The 19609-nt window shown below is 43.2% G+C and overlaps 4 protein-coding genes across 4 annotated transcripts; 2 read left to right on the forward strand and 2 right to left on the reverse strand.

Moving 5' to 3' along the window:
* Positions 1–3382: 3382 nt before the first annotated feature.
* K441DRAFT_724188 (uncharacterized protein) lies at positions 3383–4003 on the forward strand. The gene has a single exon (XM_067654105.1). It carries the CDS (start codon positions 3458–3460, stop codon positions 3638–3640), a length of 183 nt encoding a protein of 60 aa, XP_067502439.1. The 5' UTR covers positions 3383–3457; the 3' UTR covers positions 3641–4003.
* A 797-nt stretch (positions 4004–4800) lies between these two features.
* On the reverse strand, positions 4801–5664 carry K441DRAFT_568394 (uncharacterized protein; the record flags this gene model as incomplete). Its single annotated transcript, XM_067643828.1, has 1 exon — positions 4801–5664. The coding sequence occupies one exon, from the start codon at positions 5662–5664 to the stop codon at positions 4801–4803; it is 864 nt and encodes a 287-aa protein (XP_067502440.1).
* Positions 5665–7322: 1658 nt separating this feature from the next.
* On the forward strand, positions 7323–9897 carry K441DRAFT_151300 (uncharacterized protein). Its single transcript, XM_067640192.1, has 2 exons — positions 7323–7383; positions 7453–9897. The coding sequence occupies exon 2, from the start codon at positions 7568–7570 to the stop codon at positions 9614–9616; it is 2049 nt and encodes a 682-aa protein (XP_067502441.1). The 5' UTR covers positions 7323–7383; positions 7453–7567; the 3' UTR covers positions 9617–9897.
* A 281-nt stretch (positions 9898–10178) lies between these two features.
* K441DRAFT_678493 (phosphoglycerate mutase-like protein) lies at positions 10179–12098 on the reverse strand (the record flags this gene model as incomplete). The annotated part of the gene is made up of 2 exons (XM_067651163.1): positions 10179–11316; positions 11473–12098. The coding sequence occupies 2 exons, from the start codon at positions 12096–12098 to the stop codon at positions 10179–10181; spliced, it is 1764 nt and encodes a 587-aa protein (XP_067502442.1).
* Positions 12099–19609: the final 7511 nt, after the last annotated feature.

Consider the following 19609-nt stretch of genomic DNA (forward strand, 5'->3'; position numbering starts at 1 on the left):
GATCTGTATATATCTACGCATAAAGCAGCCAAAGCGTTAGACTTATATATAGCTGCGGCTAATTATTAGTGCTCTTTTTATAGGGTATAGGTATAGTATATAGGCATAGTATGTTAGACTCTTACTAGCACTACAGTTTGGATATTAGCTACTTATATAATAAAGCTAGGCATAATATAATAAGTTAGAGTAAAATTTTTATTTAATTTATATATTTTGTAGCTTATTACTATAGTGTTGGGATTTTTCCTATATTCTTTTGCCAGTATTATTAAAAGTATAATATATTATATTATCTACTTTTTAGATACTTAGTACTTATTTTATATATCTATATATAATTCTTTTGCTTTTTTCAATTAGCTTAACGGATATCCTACCTCTATTCTAGTTATTGCGATTATTATAACCTATACCTATACTATCTACTCCTCTAGCCTTATAGATAGTGCATTATATATATATTTTATCCTATAATAGATCTAGTAATAGCTAGTATATAACTTATTATAGATAAGGTAGCTAGTATTTAAAGCCTAATAAGACTTCTAATAGATATATAGTCTATTACCTTAAAGAAGCCTTAACACTTTAATTATTACTTAGCGTCTATCTACTTTAAGCCTAAGATTAATTAATATAACTTTAAGAAAACTAATGCCTATTAAGAAGTGTAAGGCTTTTCTAGTCTAGCGTGGTTATATACATCGGCAAAATATGGTACCCTTTCAATGGCCTCAATGGTTGGTGGTTGACGCAATTGGCGCGCAGTTGAGGGCATTTAGCAACTCGACCGACTAGCCTATGTCGTGTTTTTTTGACACGCAGCCTGCGCGCAGCCTGNNNGNAACCTGCGCGCAACCTGCCAGCAATCTACGCATTTGGCAACAATAATTATATTTACCTCTTTTATACTAATAATATATTTTAAATAAATAAAAGCTATTTTAAAGCTATTTATAAGGCTAGCAAAATAAATATTATTATTTTAGATAATTTAATATAATATAGCGATGGTTCTCTTCTACCTATCTACCTATTGACTTACCTACCTGCCTACATCGCCTACCTATTTATATTACTTACCTATCTATATCTACCTATCTGCTATATCTACTTACCTATCTATATCTACCTATCTGCATTTGCCTACCTATCTATATCTACCTACCTATTTATATTTACCTACCCGTTAGCATCTACTTACCTATTTATATCTGCTTACCTGTCTACATTTACCTACCTATTTATATCTACTTGTCTATATCTACCTACCTATCTATATCTACCTACCTGTTAGTATTTATCTACCTATCTATATCTGCTTGCCTATCTATATTTACTTACCTATCTATATCTACCTGCCTATTTATATCTGCTTACCTGTCTATATTTACCTACCTGTCTATATCTACCTACTCGTTAGTATCTACCTGTTTATGCCTACCTGTCTATGCTACCTTAATTCAATTAATTGATTGAATTGTTTATAGTATTGGCTAGCTAGTCGTTGTTGTCTGGCTTTGGCGACGGTTGTCTGGTTCTGGTGACGGTCGTCTGGTTTTGGTGACGGTTGTCTGGCTCTGGCAACGGTCGTCTAGTTCTGGTAATAGTCGTCTAGTTTTGGCGACGGTTGTTTGGTTCTGGTAATGGTTGTCTGGCTAGCGACGGTCGTCTGGTTCTGGCGATGGTCGTCTGGTTCTGGCAACGGTCGTCTGGTTCTGGCAACGGTTGTTTGGTTCTGGTAATGGTCGTCTAGCTGGCGACGGTTGTCTAGTTCTGGCGACGGTTGTCTAGTTCTGGCGACGGTTGTCTGGCTCTGGCAACGGTTGTCTAGTTCTGGTAACGGTTGTCTGGTTCTGGCGACGGTTGTCTGGTTCTGGCGATGATCGTCTGGCTTTGGCAATAGTTGTCTAGTTCTGGTAATAGTCGTCTGGCTAGCGACGGTTGTCTAGTTCTGGCGACGATCGTCTAGCTCTAGCAACGGTTGTCTGGTTCTGGTAACGGTTGTCTGGTTCTAGCGACGGTCGTCTAGTTCTAGTGACAGTTGTCTGGTTCTAGCGACGGTCGTCTGGCTTTGGCAACGGTTATCTGGTTTTGGTAACGGTCGTCTGGCTAGCGACGGTTGTCTGGTTCTGGCGACGGTTGTCTAGTTCTGGTAACGGTCGTCTGGCTGGCGATGGTTGTCTGGTTCTGGCGACAGTCGTCTGGTTCTGGTAACGGTTGTCTGGCTGGCGACGGTTGTCTGGTTCTGGTAACGGTCGTCTGGCTGGCGACGGTTGTTTGGTTCTGGTAACGGTCGTCTGGCTGGCGACGGTTGTCTGGTTCTGGTGATGATCGTCTGGCTTTGGCAACGGTCGTCTGGTTCTGGCGACGGTCGTCTGGCTGGTGATAGTCGTCTGGTTCTGGTAACGGTCATCTGGTTCTGGCGACGGTCGTCTAGTTCTAGCAACGGTCCTCTGCTGGCTGCCGTTCTGGTGCCTCCCTAGGTAGGGAGGATATAAAGAAGGAAGAAAGGGTAAAAAATAAGGTGGCTATATAGGGTAGAGGCACGTGTAGAGGCTATTGGGAATATAGCGGGGACCCGATGCAGAGCTTTGTGTAGAGCCTCTGTACGTAGAGCTTCTCGTAGAGCCTTGTGCAGAGCCTCTATACGCAGAGCTTCGCGCAGACCCTCGCGCAGACCCTTGCGCAGACCCTCGTGCAGAGCTTCGTGCAGAGCTTCGTGCAGAGCCTCTGTACGCAGAGCTTTGTGTAGAGCCTCGTGTAGAGCCTTATGCGAAGCTTCGTGCAGAGCTTTGTGCAGAGCCTTTATGCGTAGAGCTTTGTGCAGAGCCTCTGTACGCAGAGCTTCGTGTAGAGCCTCTATACGCAGAGCTTCGTATAGAGCTTCGTGTAGAGCCTNTATGCGCAGAGCTTCGTGCAGAGCCTCTGTACGCAGAGCTTNGTGTAGAGCCTCGTGCAGAGCCTCCAAGTAATAAGACTATAAGATTGTATGAGATTGTATAAGATTGTATAGGATTATATATAATAGTTAAATATATANTATATAACTTTACCTTAATCGCACGTTAAGAAATATATAGTTAGCTTTTAAAGTTGTTAAGTAGGTTAACTGCGTGTCAAAGGATATATAGTTAGCTTTTAAAGTTATTAAGTAGGTTAACTGCATATCGAGTTAGTTAAATTGTATATTAAGTAGGTCAACTACGTGTTAAGTTAGTTAAATTGCATATTAAGTAGGTTAACTGCGTATCGAGTTGGTTAAATTATATGTTAAGTAGGTCAACTGCGTGTTAAGTTAGTTAAATTGCATGTTAAGTAGGTCAACTGCGTATTGAGTTAGTTAAATTGCATGTCAAGTAGGTCAACTGCGTATTAAGTTGGTTAAATTGCATGTTAAGTAGGTCAACTGCGTGTCAAGTTGGTCAATTGCGTGTTAAGTTGGTCAAATTGCATGTCAATTACGCGAAACGCGAAAACCAAAGTCTACTTAAATCTCATCCTGCGAATATTTTCCCGATGTAGTAATAAATCCTTAAATGACTTCCGATTGGATTTTTTTACTAAGCCTACGCTGCCTATACTAGAAGCCATTATTACTACATCCCTTAGAGATGGTAATATAGATAAAAACTAGATAATAAATTCCTTATAAACCTTTATTACTGGCTTAGTAGGCTATAAAGCCTCTCTTCTTATTGTCTTAGGTACTATAGGTAATTAAGTAGCTCTCCAATCCGCTTTTATAGCCCTACCTTACTTAATCCTTACCAACTATTATGCGCACATTACTATCCTTAAAGGTGGTAGCGTATCTAGCCTTTACGGTACCTTAATTAGAATAGTTATCCCGTTTAACGGCTACTACCTTACTTTAGATAATGTTAAGAAACATGCCACTATTATAGAAAGTATCTATAACTGCCTAACCTGGGTTATCTCCTTAGAGAACACACTTTGGGGTACCCTTATACCCCTCTCTAATATTCGCGCTATCTCCTAGTAGGCATATACTTAGAACCCCCTAATCTACATACATCTAAATAGAGCTCGCCTTTAGGAAGCGGTTGCCGCTAGGTTCTATACCCTCTAAGAAATTAGCAAATGCTTTAGCAGCATCTAGCTGTATTTTATAAAGGGTTTTAGCGCGCCAATTAGTAGCATTATAACTAGGAGCTCCGTCTTTATTAAGCGGGTAAAATAAAGTTATAAGCTTCTTGGCGGTAGCATATGCGCTTTTAGGGTAATTGCCGCACCCGCATAAGCGGCCATTAACGACGTTTTCCTTAGTAGGAAGTTAAAGGCTATATAAAAGAAAGTAAAACGTGTATCCGTACTCTAAGAGTAACTTAGCAGAAAGCTTTAATTACCTATAGAAATAAATATGATCTAGTTTAACCTTAAAGCGTTAGGCTTAACGCCTAATAAATTCTATCCTATAGCGAGCAAATTTAACTTAAAGGTAGGGGAACTAATTTTAGGACGGATTGTTGTCCACTATTAGATTACCAATAAGGCATTTATAAGACTTTACGATTTCTTTAGGGTAGTCTTTAAAACTCGTGGCTCTTACACTGTTTGTAACTAGCGTATAAACTAATAAGCTACTTTTTGGTCTGCACTCGCGGACTCTAAAGGCTTTAATGAGCTTCCTAGCTACAAAATAGACTCTACCGCAAAAACCGGTAGACTCTGGTAAACAAACTGAGGTGCTTCACAAGACAGTACTACAAAGGGTAGAGGGGCTACCTGTAAATCCTGAATAATGCCTCACTGTCACAATCTCCTGCGACCCCTCTATTTAACGTACCCCCAGAAAATTCCCGCCCAGCGCTCAAGTTCCGCTGCAGTGAAAACAACGTCGCCCTCTGGTGGTACAGGGGCTCGTAGAAAAACACCCCAAAATTCGAGAGTTAGAGCTCCAGTAGCGGTATATGATGGGGCGGGGCCCGGTTGAATGGTGCCACCTGGCTGAGCGGCAGGATTTTGGGTGATAGTAATCTCTTGCACTCTTGTCGGAACTAGGGGATTGGGATTTGGGTGCGCTCTAGTAACCGGCCTCTGTGCAGGAGCCGGAAGAAGGCACCACTTTTCGATCCGTAGCCTCTTCACTGCTGGTGTTATCGAGATGACAACAACAATCTTTACATCCCCTCCAGAGTTAACGAGCCACCATTTTGCGTCGCGTCTTAGGCGAGCAAGCGATTCAGAGAGTCCAGACTCAAAAACAATTGTTGGCCAGTCAGTTTCCTGGGTTCGGGAGAGGGGTTTAAATGCTGAATCGGCCTCCTTAGAGGAACTAGGGCCATGGAACCTCGTCCCACCAAGAGGATATAAGCAGTCTTCCGGAAGGCCCATTCTTACAAGTGCGAATTCTAAACGTCTAGCCAGTAAAAGGTGTGCACTTTCGTGTTTCGCTGCGGGCATTAGTTTAATAACTAATAGATCGGCATCCGTATCATGGGACATCCGAGTATGCTTCCCTATGCTAGCGCGCTCATGGTCTATTTTGCCAAGGTGATCTTTTGTGACCCCCTCGAAAACAAGGTACTGCTGATTCGAGCGACCGGCCTGCAACTCGGCAGATTGTGCCCTAACACACCGCCGTAGATTTGGAATCCCTATGTACTGATGGATAGGGACGTCTTTCAGTCCCTCCATGAGCGAACTCTCCATTAATGAGCTCTTCGCTGGTGAGGTCTCTCTTGATACACCCGTGCTTGAAGATGACTTTAGCATGGGTGTATATGCATATAGAGTATCGCTGAATTCGGAAAGGGTAGTCATGTTGAGGTTCGAAGGGTGAGAGTAGGGCGAGAGTAGGGCGGAACGCGTAGTGTTGACGGAATAGAGAAAGGTGCTTAAAGATTAGGCGTGCACTAGAGTGACCGCCTAGATCGTGCACGGTCACTCTAAGGCGAGGAGAAGTGATGAACGATTAAAGTAGCCCCTCAGTAGAGAGGCAATAGGTAGAAGCGGATATTTGATTGAACTTTTAAGGAAAAACGTTGCTCTGCAGAGGCGGCGGCGATATAAGTATAAAATTTTAAGCTGGAGCTAGGGAGTTACATCATGGAGGCTTGGCAAAATCTTGGCAAAATCTTAATATTCAAATACTCCTTTAATAGTTCAATACCAATATTAATAAGCCTTTATATTAATATTAATTATTAATTAAAGTATAAACCTTTTAATTAAAGGCATCTTTATCTTTATTATTCCGAAGTCGTTAAGTTTATTCTCCTACCTAGTTAATATTTATCTTATCTACTACTTCCTTTAATTACGCTATTGTAACTACTTATAATGTCTGAGACCAAGGCATGTTGATTGCCGTCTGTAAATTATTTAGATTTAACGGCTGTCGACCATTTAAGTCTATCTCTGGATAATGTAACTTCGGCAAGAAGGCGGAGAAAGACTTTAATCCTGCTAAATGCCATAGACACCAATGAAATAGGTAGAATACCATTAAAAACTTAGACTAGTGCTTTTATTAATATTTAATACTTATTAATAAGTATTAAATATTAATAAAGGCACTAACTTAGACTAGGTAATAATTTCTTATATTAGTCCAGAGTATAACATCCAATATTACGGTAAAACTAGGCTATAAAAAGGTACCCCTAGGGTTTTAGACTAAGTTAATAACGAACTATATCGCCTATCCTAATAATTATAACGTATATATAGAATATAGCTTGCTAAGATTTAACTATAAGGTATTAAAGGAAAAGAAAAATAGAAGAGCAGAATTTTTAAAAAGAGTAGTACTCCTATCCTAATCGAATATATAAGCTATACTTATTTAGCATCTGGCCAATAACTAAGAAGCCACTAATAGTAGAATAAGCCCTATTAATGTACCCAATTAGTGTGAGAAATAGGGACTATTACTTCCTAGCAAGTTTCTAATGCTTTCGGTCTCCTTACCCAGATCTCTATAATAGGATATATAAGAACCTAGAAACGACTCTAAGTATAAGCCAAACTATAGTCTATAATCACACCCCCTAAATGATACGCGTACACCCCCCAATTGGTGCTAACTATCCCTTAGCACGGTGGCGTCCACAAGGTAGGTGGTCCATGCGGAACACCAGAATCAAAAGTACGCGCATCACCTATATAGATTCAATCAATATATTATCATCAACCATACCTCCAATCGTACTTCTAATGATATAGACTTTGTTCCGCTGACTCAGTATCCTGTTTCACCGACTTGAAAGGCCAAAGGACGTCCCCCGGAGCCCTGGCCGCTGCCCGCTTTCGAGCCTGCATATCACCGACCTCATTTCTGAGCACGCACCTTTGATCCTATCGATTCTATTGGCTAATCCTTATCGATAACGTGGACGAATTTCACCGTGCTATGTAAGGGATAGCAAATTCCCCTCTTATTCCATTTGTTAAAAATTGATCCCGACTAAATTTCTTCTTCAGGTTGTCACAATAACTTCAGGACTAACTTTCAGACTCATTGCAGCCGCAATGCTGGTTACCTTTACGGCTCTTCAGCCTTGTCGCTCCTTACGATCATTCTCAACTTATCATAAACATGGACTCAGATGCTACCAACCAGCTCTCCTCATCCCAGCCAGCGTCCACATTTGAATATCGACTGCTCGAAGCTGCAAAGCACGAGATCCGGGTGCTTACACTTCTCCCGCCTCCCGACGAACCTCTGTCCTCCCCGACTAACGCGGATATGCCAGAAGACACTGTCTGCTGCACTCTGGAGTATGTCTCGCTGGACGCTTTCACTCCTGCATACGAGGAATACTGGCGTGGAATGACCGGACAGTCCAGCAACGAAATACATTTTGAATGGCATTTCAAGTTTGATGAAAATGATAACGAGCATGATCCGGAGCGATTACGGTTCGTCTGGGGAGATTATAGCGCTTTAAGTTATGTCTGGGGGTCGCCTGATGATACCCGAACCATCCTCTTGAACGAGAAAGAAGTGACGATCCGTGCGAACCTAGAGGCGGCCCTCAGATCTCTTCGGTGCGAACCTGAATTTAGGAATGGCTTGAAGCTATGGGCAGACGCCATATGCATCGATCAAGCCAATATAAACGAACGCAATCACGAGGTACAGCACATGGGCCGGATATACGGCCGCGCTGACACGGTGACTGTCTGGCTGGGGAGCGAGGTAAAATGCATACGTAGTGCCATTCAAGCTTTAAGAGAGTGTGGGAATACTCTGCACGACATGGACAACTTAACTCCTACAGGAATTCTACAGCTTAGTACTGCTCTATCGCCAGCTCTAATCCATATATCGAATCGGCCGTATTGGGAAAGGCTATGGATCATCCAAGAAATTGCAATAGGTACACCGTGTATGGCCTTATTCCTCGGGAGGGTCCGGGTCCCCTGGGACTATGCTGCGTTACTTGCGGCCTTCTATGAAATGGCTGGTAACCAATTGGATTGTATCCGGCCCGACACATATCCGGATTTGAGCGGTCAAATCTTAAAAGCATCCCATAGGCTAAGTAGGCTAATGCTCTATGTAGATGCTCGGCGAGGGCCTGTATCCGCCGCGTCCAATTATTTTGGAACCTTGAGTCGTTTGCTTGATATGGGATCTCTAACAACGGTATCCGATGATAGAGACCACGTATATGGGCTTCTGGCTCTTCTACCTCCGTCCGTCTCGACAAGAATCACACCAGATTACTCTTTATCTGTCGGGCTGACGTTCTGTGATCTTGCCAGAGCAATCATTGAGGATGCCGGTACCTTCAACCTCCTTTTCTCTCATTCTAGCATTAAAGGTTCCATACCTTCCTGGTGTCCCGATTTTCGGGTTGAATCAAACTTCCTGCTGTATTCCTCCTATTGGGAGACCTGCGAAACCAGTGGGGATATCAAAATTGACTATAAATTTTCCGAAGACAAGACAATTCTGGTTTGCAAGGGTTGGAGAATGGATACGGTTGATAGCTGTGGTAGGGCGCCTCAAAATGCAGAGGATGACGTGACTTCTAAGGTATCGGACCGACTGGCTGTCCAGCCTCGCCGGGGTAAGCATGGATATGCTCTGGATACGTCGATTAAGACGCGTTTGTTACGAGCAATCCTCATGAGCACGCGTTATGAACCGCCTGAGGGAGCTACTTTATTCGATGTGCCTTGGCTTTGTGACGTTGAGCTTGATTCGGAGCTATTTCAGAAATTTGGGTGGCCCAAGTTCACTCAAAGCCAACTCATGTGCGACATAAGTACGCTTCAGAGGGCAAACGCAGGTTATCAGATATGGGGTCTTGAGTTCCGAGCTCTTTTCTCCTCGGAGATCAAACCTTACAATCCAGACGAGTTCCACGAGCTGTGGAATGATTTGATGGAGTATCCAGGTATTGGCCGAACCCTATTTACCACCTCCGGGGGCTTTTTAGGGTCAACACGATGCGATCTGAAGCAGGGCGACCTTATATATGCAATCGCTGGATGCAAGTTTCCCGTCCTCCTTCGCCTCAAGGGTGATTATTTCCAGATGGTTGGCGAGTGCTATGTTGAAGGACTAATGCTTGGGGAATCGCTTGAATGGCTCGAAAGCGGAGAATGCAACATGGAGAATGTTTCAATTTGTTGATGGACCCGAGCCTACTTTTTTTCATGCCGTACTCTCTTTCTTTTATACAATCACGTGCACGGTTTTCGTTATTCCGCCCTCTTACTTTATCATGAATCGGATTAAACCATACCCCGTATCCTATCTCCGCGTACATATCAGTTACACCGAACGCGGACCGCTCTCCTACTATCAAGTCATCTAACTCATCCATCACAAGCATACTGTTCCCCCCTCATAATATATTCCAATCCACATACCCATTCCCCTTGTAACCGCAAAAGAGCCATCCAACCCCCTATGTTAAGCCCAAGAAGATAGCGACGCCCTAGATGTTGCCGGGGGTATTCCAAGCCGTAAGAAGCGAAAGATCTGAAAAGCTCCGTCCAAGTGCCGGCCCTCTGACGAGGATGAGGCCAAGAGAAGAAAAAACAAAAGAACAAAGGACCAGATACTTACTCCACCGACCTAACTCCCAAGAACTCCAAATCGATGACACGAGAGAACGGCAGAAAAACCGCCCCGCATACTCATCGCCCGCACCACTTCTCCAGTCTCCCCCTCCCAACCCCACCACCGTCTTCTAAACCCGCTCATCAGGCTTCACCGGCCTCGCAAACGGACTAACCCCCTCCTCTTCCACCTCCAAACTCTCGCGCCGACTCAGCCCCTCCCCAAGATCTTTCCCAAGTCCCAAATCCTTCCCGAGATCCTGCTTCCGCAGCTCCCAGCTCCCAATGCGCTCCTTCCCCTCCTTCAAATCCCCGGGCGCCGCCGCGACGCCCGTCCCAACACTCGTAATCCCCACCGCCGCCCCATTCTTCGGCAGCGCCAAATCCGCATCACTCGCCATCTTGGCCCCGCCCTTAAACCCGCCCTTAAACCCGCCCAGAACGCTCTTCCGGCTGATCGGCACGCGGCGGAAGCGCACGCCGCCGAGCCACATGGCGAGCGCGAGGATCGTCGCCAGCACGGCGAGGGTGACGGCGGCGCCGATGACGCCCGCGACGGCGAGGGACGTGTGCCCGCCGCTGGAGCCCGGCAGGTAGACGGTGATGTTGTTGGCGTTGGCGAAGGCGTCGCAGAAGAGGATCTGCGAGTCGCACGCCGCGCACCAGTCCATGACGAGGCTAGTCATGGTGCGCGACATCATGTTCTCGAAGTCGAGCCAGGGCATGTCGGTCTGGGAGGGCCCGCGGCCGAAGAGCGGGAAGGCCTGGAGCGCGGCGCTGGCGGTGGTGTCGTTGGTGAGATCTGTGCCGTTGTGGAAGTGGAAGCGTACCCAGAAGTCGGACTCGGTGGCGGGGAAGTCGGAGCTGTTGCCGATGCTGAAGAGTTCGAAGGCCATGGCGCTGCCGTAGGCCGGCAGGCCGTAGAAGTTGGAGTTGAGGAACTCGAGCTCCGCGAGCGCGAAGAAGGAGATAAAGGGCTCGTGCTCGGTGAAGAGGAGGGAGAGCTTCGGGGTCTGCCTGACTGATGCGACGATTCCTTGGAATTGACCTAGGATACGTGCGGTGAGCGTCTTGCCGGCCATGGCGCGGATGCCGCCGTCGGCGGTCGTGTTGCCGAAGAGCGCCCATTGCTGCTGGTCTGAGTAGTAGCGGAGCTGGTCGTAGGCGCCAGCGAAGGAGATGTTGTCGGAGAGGAGGGCAAAGGTTGACGGGTCGTGGCTGTATTGGTAGTTTAGGTAGTCGTAGATTAGGTAGGCATTGTAGTAGTCCCTAGCTTTTGTGTAAGTCTAGGAGTTCTACGTAAAATATAGCAGATCTCCCAATAACAGCACTTCAAGTCTTAGAATTTCAGATTCCAGGTTAGGAGCAGGTGTCCACCAATTGCAACTGGGGTCTCCTTTGTTGGTAGAAATTCGGTATACTCACCATTGAGGCCGCTTAAGCACATCCTTCAGCATCGAATAGCCCACTGCCTGATACAGCCGCTCCGCAGTCGCCCGCGTATTCGCAAACTCCTGCGTGTCATAGTACTCGATCCCGGACAGCGTAGTATTGCGGCAGTTCTCGCTGCCCTGAACCCAAATGTTGGCCGGATCCAGATCCGACGCCGTGTGCACCTGCGCGTACTGATATCCGTCGAGCGGATAGTCCATGTAGGTGCCATTGGCGAGGATGTACGACGGGTTCAGCTTCAGCGCAGCGGTCCTGTTCAGCGTAAACGGCGGGTACAGGCCCTGTAAGAAAGCTTGCGCGGATGCAACGAGCCATGGCTTGTCGGGGGTGAGGACGTATGTCTGGCCGTTGTCAACGACGTTGGCTGAGAGGCCTATAATGGGTGCAGATCCCAGTGCCGTGCTCCCGCCGTTCAGGCTATTGATGTAGCGGCCCCGGAAGGCTTCACCGGCGGTGTAGAGCTGCTGGGCGCCGAGCGCTGTTAGTTGGCGACCTTCCGAGCCGTGGATCTCGGGAGTGCGCTCGCCAGTACGGCTGATCACCGCGGCAGCGTGTAGCTGGTAGGTATCATCGGCGTTGATCAGCCAGGTGGCGGCCATGATGGCTAGGAAGAGAGCGAGCATTGTGAGCGGGGTGGAACCAGCCAAATGAAGCTATAGCAAAGGAAGCCGACCGAGGGGAGCAAGACAGAAAGAAAGAGAGATTGGACAGACGGGAAAAATATGGAGAGGTGAGAGGGTGTACTTAATCCCGCAGCAGTCACCTCAGGCCTTAAGAGGACCTCTTAAGCAAGAGAGACGCAAATCAAGGCAGGGCAAGGCAGGGCGGGCTTATCATAAATAAGCAGCTTGGCAGCTTCACCCAGCAGCTGGGGCGTGATAGCTCTTGATAGCTTCGTCTTGGAGCTTGCAGCTCATGCGCGGGGTAGCTGCATAATGATGGCGGTTGGCCAGCTTCTTTAGCAGCATAACAACCCCCCCCCCCGGGCGTTGCCCGGCGTTTGGGGAAGCCGACAAGTACTATAGTGCAAACGTCTGTCCCATGTCTATGAGACACAGGCGGTGGAATAAAGAGCTGGGGCAAAGAGCTCGCATTCCTCGGCTTGCACGCCTCTGCACATGTTAGTTGCATCATGGGTTGCCGAAGTTGGGTGTCGTTGGCAGTGAGGCAGTTGGGGGCGGTAGTGGGGCGAAGAACTGGACTGTGGCTTTGACGGGCTTTAGTCGGGGTGCAGCTGACCAAGGTCACGGAAAAGTTGAACAAGGTCACCGATGGGGTCGGCGAAAGTTGAACGGGGTCACCGATGGAACCACCGGCAAAAGGTCGGCGGGGTCACACTTTTACCCATATAGAACGCGCATCGGTAGCCACATTTAACTTAAGCGACCGCACAAACTAAATACCTAGGGCATATGCTACGCATACGTACACAGACACGCAGACACGTAGACACACGGATATATAAATATACACATACACATACACGTATATAGACGCGCATTTATATATGCCTCGCTATATTAATAACAACTGAAAACAATACTGAAGCAAATAAGAGTATAGCAGCGTGGCTAAACGGCTTACTAGTAAGTTTGCACTACTATATGCCACGCATATGCTAAGTATATACAGGTACTCTAGAGCGTACCTAACATCGAACACGAAGACGATAGTTCTTAAGATGATATAATTAATAGAGAGAAAATTAAAGATAAAGAAGCTAAGGAGGGCGAGGGTTAAGATAGTATATAATAGCGGCTTTTATTTTATATGGGTCTCTCTAAGGTAAAACTATATATAATACCATACATAGGCTATATATATGCTTAGAATAGCCAAAGTATACTCTAAGACTATAGAGCACTTATTAGCTCCAACGGCAAGCATTAAGTTATTATCTAAGAGGTAATAAACTATATTATAATGCTAGAATATCTAGCAATTAGAAAAAAAGGAATTGCATACTTTATTTATAAAGCAACACCTTTACTATTTATAGATATAGATAAAGAGATAGTACGCGATGTTATTAAGGAGTATATATCAAAGGTAAGCTATATACATACTAGGCATATGCTATATTTATACCTCTAGTAGATTTAATTCTTATTCCATTAAACTGGTAACGCTAAGATTATACGACTAAAACTCCTTAGAGAAACCAATAATTAGGAGAATAGAAAAGCATTCCACTAAGCATTTAAATATAGCGGCATTAGACACTACGAGTACGCCTATAAGGATATACTCCGCATATACTCGGCATATAATTAGGTTAAGCTTAAATTAATTAACGACCTCTAAAAGCGTAGTAGTCATCTATACTAGGCAGTAGAGATTAATAAAAAGCTTAAGCAAAGCACAGAGAAGTAAGCGTCGTCTATATATATTAGGCATATGCTTATAATATACAGCTACTACCACAGTATTCTATAATTATGGTGGTAGTATATCTACCCTAGTATATAAGAACGTGTATGTAGTAAAAGCAGACTAATGATATTTTTTCGGCATAGAGTACGCATATGGCCAGTATATGCATAATATATGCTTATTATATACAGGTAGAGTTTATCGGTTGTTCCAGCAGTAGTAATACTAAAGTATAGTATACTGCCTAGCCTTTATTACCGACAACTGCCCAGGTAGATATTTAATACCTTCATCTACTTATTAAATATGGAGTTTAGGAAATTAAACGAGAATGTACCTATATTAGATATGCAACATTAAAGCGAAAATATTGCGGTACGTAATGTATATATTTTGCATATACTATGCATATGCTAAGCATACACAGGATTTAACCACCCGTAAGGCTAAGGCAGGGTAGTAGGCCGCGCATACGGTGCATAGTTAGATTGTTATATTCCTGTTAATATAGCACAATATCCTTATATTTGCCTTATTACACGGAATTCTTATATATATTATCCACTGTACCTAATAAAGCTACTAATTAACCTTGCTAATAACGTAGTTAAGGCAATAAGGCAGGTGGAAGTCCTAAGCCTTACTATACGTATGCCCTATATATGCATAGTATATATAAATAAAACTACTTACTATTATATAGGTCGATTTATCCTATTACCGTAGTACTATATTTTATATAGGAAGTATAGGGCGCAGACACTACGTGCAGTGTATAGTAGTCTTAATATTAAGAATCGAATTACTGCTCTAATTAGAAAGGAGAGGATGGTACAATTCCCAGAGGGGACGGCATATATAGGTAAGTATAGGTTAGATATATGCTAAGCATATATAAAGACTAAGTAGAGCAGGTATACTACGCGAGTTCTCTATTAATTAATATAAAGAGAACACCGAGTAATAGATTCGGGTAATTTATAACTTTGATAATGAGCATTTCCTTATTATATACTATATGTACGCACAAGCCAAGGCATTCCAACACGTAACATATATGGAAATGGACCTATTATTTAAGATGGTTTAAGGTAAAACAAATCTATTCTTAATTGTAGGATGGGATAAGAATTCTAAATATATATATGCCCTATGCTATATATATGCCATATATACGCTAATACCGATAATAGGAATCAAGGTATAGGTATACGCCTTTCTTAACCTAGAAATACGTGCTGCGTATATAAAGACGTTTAAGCTAGTATTTAAGGTTTTAGGTAATGCTGCTTAATCATCTATATAATTTACATATATTTACGGAACCGGATTTTGTATAGCTATCGTTAATATATATAAGAAACAAGCTAGCGGTAAGTATACGTTTGGTATACGCTTTGCATACGCCTAATATATGCTTATAACATATAGGCTTTAGGGACTACCTATATATATTTAACCCATCCCATAAATAGGATAAACACCTTTAGTATATACTTATATTCTGCCTAGTATATATTAAATAGAACTTTGCTAAGCGCTTTCTAACTTATAAAGCAAGATATATTATAGAGCAGATATAGGAAGCGGAGACAGAGTAGAAACTAATCGCGCGTATGCAAAGTATATGTACACTGTATCCGGAGCTTACGTCTTAGATAAACAATAAGAAGAAAATATAGATACTAGCCGGGCTTGCAAAGGAAAAGTTAAAGGTCCCTTATAAGTGGTGGGCATATGCACAGAAGCATACTAGAATTGGTAAAAGTAGTTACTTTTAAGATAATAACTTTACCGGTTGAAAGTTATGCGTGCTTGCCGTAGTGCTACAGTAAATGCATATACTCTGTATATGCACCGTATATTCTAATATTTTAGTAAAGGCTTAAACTCCGTATATAAGAAATGTTCGATATATAAGAGCTATATAAAGAGGCAGGAATAGATAATATATAGAAAAATTATTACAACTTAAAGTGGATAGTGGTATAGCTACGGAAACAATATATATATATATAATGTAAATATAAAGTATATACTAAGCTTAGGCAGCGTAGAAATAGCGGAAAGCAGCTAAGCGGCAAGCTAGAAATCCTAGGCTAAATCTTCCCTAAAATCCTCGGAACCCATTTAACACCCCTAAACCTACTATATTTAGTAGACAGAATATATCGCAGATAAGTACAGTAGATAATAATATTGCATTAGTATCGGATACGTCGCGTATATTTACCGCATATACAGCATATATGCCACCACTATCTTAAAGTTAAACCCCCCAGACTGCAGGTAAGAGGCATAGGTCTTACCTATCTATAAAGGAGCTAGAAAAGGAGGCATATACGCTATATATAGAAAATATGGAGCAACAAATTAATGAATTAAAATAGGCTAAAGACGTATATAATAAAGCAAAGGAACTAGCAGAGCTTAAAAAGTGGGCGTAGGAATATAGTGTTAGCATATAGGTGTATATGCAAGGTATATACATAATAAATATTACGTAGAGTTCTGTTACCATAAATAAAGAATTAATTAATATAGGCCTATCGGCCGGTGCCCTATATTAGGTATATGCCTAGCCTATCCGCCGAATAAACTCTACTAAAACTCCGACTATATATACTGCGCACTACGTATATAGTATATAGGCCTAGCGTATGCTAGAACTTAAAGATTAATACTAGCTTTTTATATAGTGCGGGAGAGGCGGGATAACTAGTAGGTTCCGCCCGTGGCTTATATAAAGCATAAGCATAATATACGCAATAGAAGGAACTAGACTTACTAGAGCTCTTACTACTACTACAACAACGGCCGGCTGGTTTTCTACCCCCTGCTGCTAAATATTAGTAGTGCATATATAGAGTATATGTAAGGAAAACTTGCCCCTTTAGCGGCGGGTAGACGGTAAGAGAGACTCCTTACGGTCGCCCGGGGGAGTCGGGCCACGCTATGTATATAGTTAGCATATGCCGAATATATGCAGGTAAAATACTAACCTTGCGCTTTAAGCCGGTTAAAGGAGTAGACGGGCCGATATACTGTTTCTCTTATATTAGCATACGCCTAGTATAAGCATATATTAATCTATAGTTAGTAGAAGACATTAGGGGTTTGTATATACGTAGTATATGCGCGTATAAGCTAGCAATATAACTAAGTGGTGGTGTTAGTGACGCATATGCAGGGCCTATATAAAGTCAGACTTTGCCAGTGTCCTAAATATAGAGATAAGTATTCGTTTCTGAATCGGGCAGTAGTCCTAGTAGTAGCTATAGTTATCCCTCGTATACGCTACCCTTAGGCCTACAAGTACTATTAGGTCTAAAATTAAACTTAGGGGGAATAAGTATATAGATATATAGATAGATAGACATATTAGGGTATGGTGCGTATATATAGAAGCGATACTAGTGCTCTTACCTTGCGATAGAATTGCCTGCCAAATTAGGCAGTAAACCCCTAGTCTTAGGTACTATATCTAGTTAGTTTGGGCTAGGTATATACTGGGTATAGAGTAAGTATACGCGATTAAAGTATAGGCGTCTATATACTCCGCAATCCTTAACCCTAAAGGGCCACAGCTATATTTAGTATTAGTACTATATATATATTGTATATATATAACCTACCTAGGCTTATATAGGTACCTAGTATCCCGCTAGCCGCCAGACAAAACAAAATACTTTAGGGCGCTATATTGTATTAGCGTTGTATATACATAGCATATACTAGGCATATACTTCTCTCCCGCAATCAGCTCTACGGCCAACATATTAGTAGTAGGAGGGTTTATCACTATATATGGTAAGCGTATACCTTAGCTGCTATTATACGGTAATACATATAGGCACCGCTGTGCTCGTTACGGATATGGCGGTAGTACTACAACTATATTAGTAGATAAAGCAGATGCTATGCGTATGCGGAATATACGCTTAGCTAGGCGGTAAAAACCTGGCCGCATATCTGCGTGCTATTTACTACAATATCGCAGCTATGTTTTTTGTTAGCATATGCTATATAGAAGGTATAGATATATAACCTATACTATGGAGTTAATAGCAGACAACACGGATGCGGGATTAGGTAGGTCTAGTTTACGCTTAGTATATACACACTCTTTACGTTAAGCTCTTCTGGCACCTATTTACGTTGTTCTATACCGTCACAGCTAGGGCTGTATAAGGTTAGCATATGCTATAGATATACGGCGCTTAGTTTACTTACGCCTTCCACCAGCTACTAATGCTGCGGCGCGTGCTTTGTCTATTGTGAGCATATACCTTATATATATATTCTCTATAACTAACCTAGTGTTACCTAATTAGGGTTAGGGTTAGGGATCGGGCCTGTATACTTCTATTAGTATATGCTTCTTATAGGCATATATAAAGCATATACTTACTATAGTAGTAGCCAAAGGTACTAGGGTTATTGGCGCCGGCCACCTGCGGATTATTAAAATTAATAATTAAGAGGCTTATGGTGAGCGTAAGCAGGGCATATACGAGAATAAAGTTTAGTAGTTAAATTTAACTAGCACTATGTCAGCATATGTAACGCTTATGTGTAGGTTATATAGAATATACCCGTGGCGTGTGGTGTTATGGAGAAGTTATGGTGTAACCGCTATTATTATGGATATGCGACGCGTATGCACGGGCCATGTTTTAATAACTTAGCTTGCGTATTTTATACTACAGCTAGGGGATGTATATACCCTACATATGCATATGAAGTGTTTTATTATATTCGTTATTTATTAAATACTTTAAATACTTTAAATTCTATATATTAATTTTTTTGGGTATATGCGCTACATATGCACAAACTCGGCGGGGTCGGAAGCTGAGCAGGGTCAGAAGTTAAGCAAGGTCACAAAGTCAAACTTAAAGTTCTGACCCCGTTGAACTTTGTGACCTCGCCGAGCTTTTCCATAACCTTGCCGAGCTGCGACCCCGGCTTTAGTTGCGATAAGAAGGTTAGCAGCTTCTGGTTTTTTGGCTTTCGGGAAATTCTTAGCGCACGGTTTTCCTGAAGCTCTTGGCACGCACTTTAGCCAGGTCCCCAAAAAAATAAAGGATTTAAAGAATTACAGTCCCATCCAATTCAGCCTATCTCTCCCGCGAGGTGTAACAATTAACCAGCTTAGACCTGCGCAATGTCGATGTATTCTTCAGACCAATTGTCTCTTCGTATCCTTGCAGTGCGCGCTTTAATATCTCCTCTGCCTCAGCGGGCTTGTACTGATTCACGTAGAGAAGGTCTAGCTTTAGTTATGTGAAAACTGACAGGCAACATGTCGCCCCACCATGATGGGCTCGGCCGCAGCCAGCATCGCGGCAGCCGTAACTTTCCCTGCTGGACTTTGTGGTGCCGCTGTTTTACCTTGTCTCACGACCCTCTATCGATCCGCACAAAGAACTGCACACCCCTAGTTGTTCCGCACTCAACTATTTCACATCGGGTCTGGTCGGACTTACGCTTGAAGAGACTATGGATCCGTACAGCTATTCTTCGCTTCTGCCGGGACATGACAGCACTCGCTTGCTTCGCCTAATGCCAAATAAAGACGAGACTGCCGTTATCAAATGCCAACTCTTCGACTACACCCTTGAATCAGGCAAACAGACTCACCTGTACGAAGCTTTATCCTACGTATGGGGCGATCCAAACAAGACCGTGCCTATTTTTGTAGGCGAGTATTGCTTCAACATCACGGAAAACCTTC

This window comes from Cenococcum geophilum (assembly GCF_001692895.1).
Source record: "Cenococcum geophilum 1.58 unplaced genomic scaffold K441scaffold_29, whole genome shotgun sequence".
Lineage (NCBI taxonomy): Eukaryota > Fungi > Ascomycota > Dothideomycetes > Gloniales > Gloniaceae > Cenococcum > Cenococcum geophilum.